This window comes from Sinocyclocheilus rhinocerous, unplaced genomic scaffold (assembly GCF_001515625.1).
Source record: "Sinocyclocheilus rhinocerous isolate Xijiao unplaced genomic scaffold, SAMN03320098_v1.1 scaffold708, whole genome shotgun sequence".
Lineage (NCBI taxonomy): Eukaryota > Metazoa > Chordata > Actinopteri > Cypriniformes > Cyprinidae > Sinocyclocheilus > Sinocyclocheilus rhinocerous.
The window spans coordinates 193046-199045 of record NW_015635523.1 but is presented as its reverse complement, the minus strand read 5'-3'; the positions used below and the strand labels follow the sequence as shown (position 1 = coordinate 199045).

The window sequence follows — 6000 nt, the reverse complement described above, 5'->3', positions numbered from 1 at the left end:
TCTTTAATAATAAAACACCCTTCATACAAAAGTATATGTACAGTGTCACAGCAATTTATGGAAACGCATTTCTTTGTATTCGTCTTAAATATAACATGTATCAACAGTCATTCAAGGAAAATCAACAATAGACAGGAAATCAAACAAGAGTTTCAGGCCAGGATGAAATGATGTAGAAGTCAACCATTACTAGTCCTTCCTGACAATACTGTGGTCTTTTCTTAAGACTGATTAATACATTCATGTAATTCTTATGGAAGAGGACCTGACACTTGTGTATACCTGGAATAAAAGACACCAAACTATAAGTGCTGAATACTGCTTGGGAAAAAAGCACATAAAAATGGCTTCTGAAAGTGGATGAATATTGTTATTAGATGACATTACATTAAAGAGCAGTGCCATAATGAAGAAAAAAAAAGAACTGCAGTGAATGCAGAGGAACGGCCATCCTGCTCCTCTTCAACAGCACATCATTTGCGTTTTGGTTTTTCTGATATCTGAATAACTGTACACAGTGGGAAAGTTCATTGGCATTAAAGGACCTTCAAGGAAAAAAGTTCAATTTTTGGAATAAAGACCAAGCAACCCTGAAGATTTTGGTTAAACCTTCTCAAGCCTGTTGTTCACACTGGAAGTGACTGATATTGCACGTTTTCACATTTGTATAAAATTTCATTTTGTATACTGTAAGTTATTTTACAAGATCTTAGTGCATTGGTAGAATTAATTTGAATGTCAGTGTAAATTCACTGCAATCAAATGATGATCAATTAAATGAAACTATTTTATACAAATGGGAAAAATAGAGCTGGAGTGGCTATACAGCACTCAAAAAGTTGAAAAAACTGAGAACTGGGTGCAAAAATAGAATCGGGCCATCAACAATATGAAGTAATGAACCCTTCCAAGTGTAGACAGCTTTGTTGCATATAATAGGAGCTATTGAGTTTTGTTACGTGGTGACGTGCCGCTCGCATCCAGTGTTGACACAGCATCAAACTGTGAAGCGCAGCTGTCAGGGTTTATAATTCTGGGTGAATAAATCAGAGAGAATACAAGTCCTCACAATGGTCAGGCTGGAAAAAAAAGGGGTTTGCACAATGTGTGCGCATGTTTTTCATCTTCTGGAAGCAGGACTCGGGTGTGCAGCATGAGAAAGGGTGTCATTGGTACATGGACATTCCTCGCCCTTTCTGCCCACCCTGACCAACAGCCGTTCTTTTCCTGGTACAGAGCCTGGTATATATCGGGCTTTGCTCTCAGGTTGGTACTGGCATACCAGAGCTCCCGCTGTAATACTGAGTGGCATTTAAAGGACTAGTTCACCTAGAAATGAAAATTGTGTAATTTCTCATCATCATGTCGTTCCAAACCTGTGTGACGCTCTTTCTTCTGGAAGACAGAAGAAAAGTGGCATTTAAAAACGTGTCTGTTTTTTTTTTTGTCCATACAATGAAAGTCAGGAAAAAAAAAACAGTAGCTTAAAAATATTAGCTTTTTTTTTTTAGTTATTTTATTTATTGACATTTTTATGAAAAAAAAATCTATGTTAGTTGTCTTAAGCCACATCATTCACATGGTTGTTTTTATCAAACCCATTCAACATTAATAAATAATTTAAATAATAATGACTGTTTAACTATTACTGTTAATAACTGTATATATTATTATTATTTAAATATTTTTTATCAATTATACAAATTAAACTAATAAACAAAACTAATTTACAATAATAATACAATGGACATGTAAAATGTAAAAAAAAAAATTGTATATAATAATATGAATTATTATTATTATTTTACTTTACAGAACAGCAGTAAAATTATAAAACTAATATTTATGGCTGTCATAATTTCTTTGCTTTCAAATATCAAATGAACGACACAAATAGTGATTTTCACTGAAAGTTGCATCCTCAAAACATCATCGGATGGACCCTTTTATTGTATGGACCAAACCAGTTCTTCTAAATAATATTTTTTCGTGTTCCACAGAAGAATGAAAGTCATACAACGATGAGGGAGAGTAAATAATAACACAATTTTCATTTTTAGGTGGAATATCCCATTAAGACTGCACATCCATACACTCAGAAAGACATCCAGCAAGCATTTCAACCAAACATTCTCTTTATTTCACTTTAAAGGATTATAGAAATGCTTTGAGAAGTGCAAATTGGTCAATATTCCAGATTTTTCCTAATAATATTAATAATTATTATAACAATATTAATTATAATATATTTCTTTATGTAATGTCTATACTTGTTGCAGTCTGGGTGAAATATTACGCAGGCTCAGCCTCATGTCACCGACCAACTTGGACACCAGTCACCCTCTGACCCGTTTCTCCAGGCCCACGTCCAATATCCCAGTCATTTTTCTGAGTTCTTCCGAGGCCGTCGGAAGCTTGACATGTTTTCTAGTGCATAGATGCGCCGTGAAACCTCTTCGATCCCAGCGGCGTCAAATTCTCCCAAAACCTGTTCGTCGCACTCGACCGCAACCGCGTGCTCCACGGGGATACACGGGTAATCGTCCAGTCTGGCGCCACCTCCCAATCCCAACCCTAATCCAAGTCCCAATCCCAGCCCTGTGGCTTCAGTGCCCATAATTTCCTCAGCCTGCTCCACAGAGCAGCAAAGTTCGGCTGCGCCCACAACACCCAAACCTATACCCTCGCTGGGCACGGCCGAGCCGTTCATGGCTCCTGGGTGCTGAGGGACAGAGTCAGACGGTAATGTACTGGCTATGTCCGTAGGTATTTCCAGAGGCTTCTCCGTATGTGCCTCGGACACAGTCTCTCCATCCCCATGTGTATCCACAGTCTTACCTACTTCAGTGCTCACTATCTCTGTGGACGGCGCTGATGGGACTTCGGGAGTCATCATGGGATCAGGTTGAGTCATGGCCGTGTTGTAACTAGGCGGAGGGGTTTGGTATTTCTGTTTATCCGCATCTGAGCCAGTCCGCTTCTGGACGTCCCGTTCAGGGGAGCTGGAGAGGGTCGGAAAGCCCACTTCGGATGCGGTGAAAACGCTGAGATGAGACTTTAGAGGGACAGGGATGGACATAGAAACATGGTGCCTGTCACTGAAAGAGAAAAACAAAAAAATAGGCACATGGTTATGATTTTCAATCACCTCGCTTCAGAATCGGGAGAGCAAGAAGTCGAGGGATGGGAAAGAAATTCGAGAGTGTGAAGATGCTGATGACAGTGGAGCTCTTTGTTGCTGATGGATCATCGCATAATTCATTTACACACAACGTGAGCCTGGGAGAGCTCAGCCAGAGTCTCTGATCCTCAACCTCACACACGCACTCAAACAAATACACTCGCACCCCCCTAAAACACACACAGCTGTTGGACTACATACATCATCTGAAATATGACGTCTAGAAAGTAAAACAATTATATAGGATTCGTCATCCTTCAGCCAGGAGCTTTCACGGAAAGCTGAAACAAGCTGCAAACATATAAAAGTATCACCATACAAAAACAATCAGGTTATCTTAGATTAAGAAAAAAAATACAGGAAGTCAAACTCAATTTAAAATATTCCTTAGATCCACTTAAAGTTCTAAATTTTGAGAAGAAAGAAATTATTACTTTAATTAGGCTAGGATGCAATAAATATATCAAAATTGACAGTAAAGACTTATAAATACTTATTAAATGCTGATCTTTTGAACTTAAAAAAGTATCACATTTTCCAAAGATAAGAAATGTTTTATTAATCAGAAATGTTTCCTGAGCAAATCAGCATATCTGAATGATTTATGAAGGATCATGTGACACTGAAAACTGGAGTAATGATGCTGAAAATTCAGTTTTGCATCACAGGAATGAATTACATTTGAAAAATATTAAGATAGAAAGCACATATTTTAAATTGTAATAATTTCACAATATTAATGTTTTTACTGACATTTTGAACAAATAAATGCAGGTAAGTACAAGTTTCTTTTAAAACATTTTTTTTTAAATTAAAAATAAATTGTAATTTCACTTTTCACAGTATTTTTTTTATCCATGCACAATACGTTACTGTTAACTCCTAACACTTACATAAAATGTACAGAATACTGTATCCCACAATGCAATGCATTTTACTTGACTTTCCATATCCCTGTGAGAAATAAACTGGAATGAATGTAAGCCACAATTTTAAACATCTGTTTTTACTAATTATTTGCTTGGACCGCAAAAAGTCATGATATTTTTTCAGAAAAATTGGATTTAAAATGCTTTAAAAAAACTGCTTTATTTCTGAGACGTGAAACTTGTAACATATTATAATGAGGTATTGTGTCAACAATATAGCATACTACTGTCTCAAATGTTTATGGTTGTGTGGTGTTATTTATTTATTTTTTTTAAATAGTAAATGGTATACAGAGTACACAATATAAGCTATGGTCCATATGTTTTTGTGCCTTCAACACAGCAGTGACTATATCCACTCGAAGTCATACAGTATGTGTGGTAGAGAGATGCAGTTTAATTCCTGTGTGTCTGGACAGGCTGCATTGCTACATAGCAGCTTTAATGCTGTCCGACCGCAGCGATGAATTTCATTACCAAGAATAAGCAAAGAAACATGCTCCCAAATTCCTCATCAGTTCACTGAGAACAAACATCTAATGGTTGGCCATAGATTGGCGTGTACTGTATATTCGATTTCCCAAATGATTCTTCTTGTGCTCAGACCGTTCGGCACGTAATTAGATCCAGTTTTCAGATGTGAAATTGGGAGAGACGTTCCAAATGAAATGTTACTGTGAGCAAAACCATAGCATTTCAAAACAGCAGTCAGATGTATCTGCAAAGCATTAGGGTGGCGTTCAAAATCGTGTCATCTACGGTTGACTAATGACGACCTCTGATTGTAGAAATGAGTCCTTGTACGCCCATCTCTCAGACTAATATTCTTTAGTGTACTGTATGATTACAGATTAAAAAAATAATTATTTTAAAATGTGTTATCAGCCCTAAAATAGTCTAAAGCCACATACACCAACTTATGCATGTGTTATGTAGATATGTAAAACATATGGGCTCCATCTAGCCAAGTGTTTAGATGTCATACCCCTAGCAGGGAAAAATAAAGCATTTTTTGTTTGGAACAGGAGGCTATTTGTTACACTGTGCTTCCCCTTATAAATGAGTTCCTCTAAACATGTGTCAAACCGCAACCCTTAATCAAGAGCAAGGGGCCGGTGTGTGCTAGTAGATGGCGCAGGACTCCAGCACGCATATGCGACGGAGTCGTGAGAGAAGAAGAGGGGGCTATTTGTGCTCAAGCATGCCAGACTGATCTCCCAGAACCGTCATAATATTTTTCATGCAGCACATTTTCTCTGTTGGACTTAAACTTGGCTTTTAATATGGGCCAATTAGGCTGTCTCCACCCCTCCCTCCAAAAGCACAACATTGGCAGGGAGAGGGAACGTATCTCGGGACGTCCTGTGTGGGGATGGGTGGTGGTGGTCCGGGAGCTAACCGGAGGGGCTGCGTAAGAATAACGGCGGCAGAGGTGTGTATTCTTGTGAAACGGACTCTGGAACAAGAAACAGACTCAAACTACCCAGGAGGAATTCGGGAAACCACAAATTCTCCACGGTTGAGCGAAAAGCAAAAATAAACGCAGGATGACGGTAAAGACAGTTTGAATAATGTTTGCTTAAGACCTTACACCTCTTCTACGGACATGGATATACTTAAATATATTAACAGCCCTGAAAATATGTTTGCATAATGGCATACTAACAAATACATGCAGACATATATATTTATAATCATTAAATATAAAAACAAATATAAAACAATTAAATGAATAAAAAATTATAATGATAAAAATATTATATTATTATAGAATAATATAATTGTCAATTATTATTATACTTGGCAATTATGTAATTACAGTATAATAATACTATTTACAATTACTATAATTGACAATTAAGTACAATAATATAATTGTAAATATAATTG

At 37.1% G+C, this 6000-nt stretch overlaps 1 protein-coding gene across 1 annotated transcript in view; it reads right to left on the bottom strand.

Moving 5' to 3' along the window:
• Positions 1-1855: 1855 nt before the first annotated feature.
• LOC107746983 (UV radiation resistance associated gene) overlaps positions 1856-6000 on the bottom strand; it is a 139392-nt gene continuing 135247 nt past the window's right edge. The window contains exon 15 of the mRNA XM_016561350.1: positions 1856-3098. Within this exon, the coding sequence (XP_016416836.1) occupies positions 2381-3098 (718 nt within the window). The 3' untranslated portion in view covers positions 1856-2380. The remainder of the gene's footprint in view (positions 3099-6000) is intronic.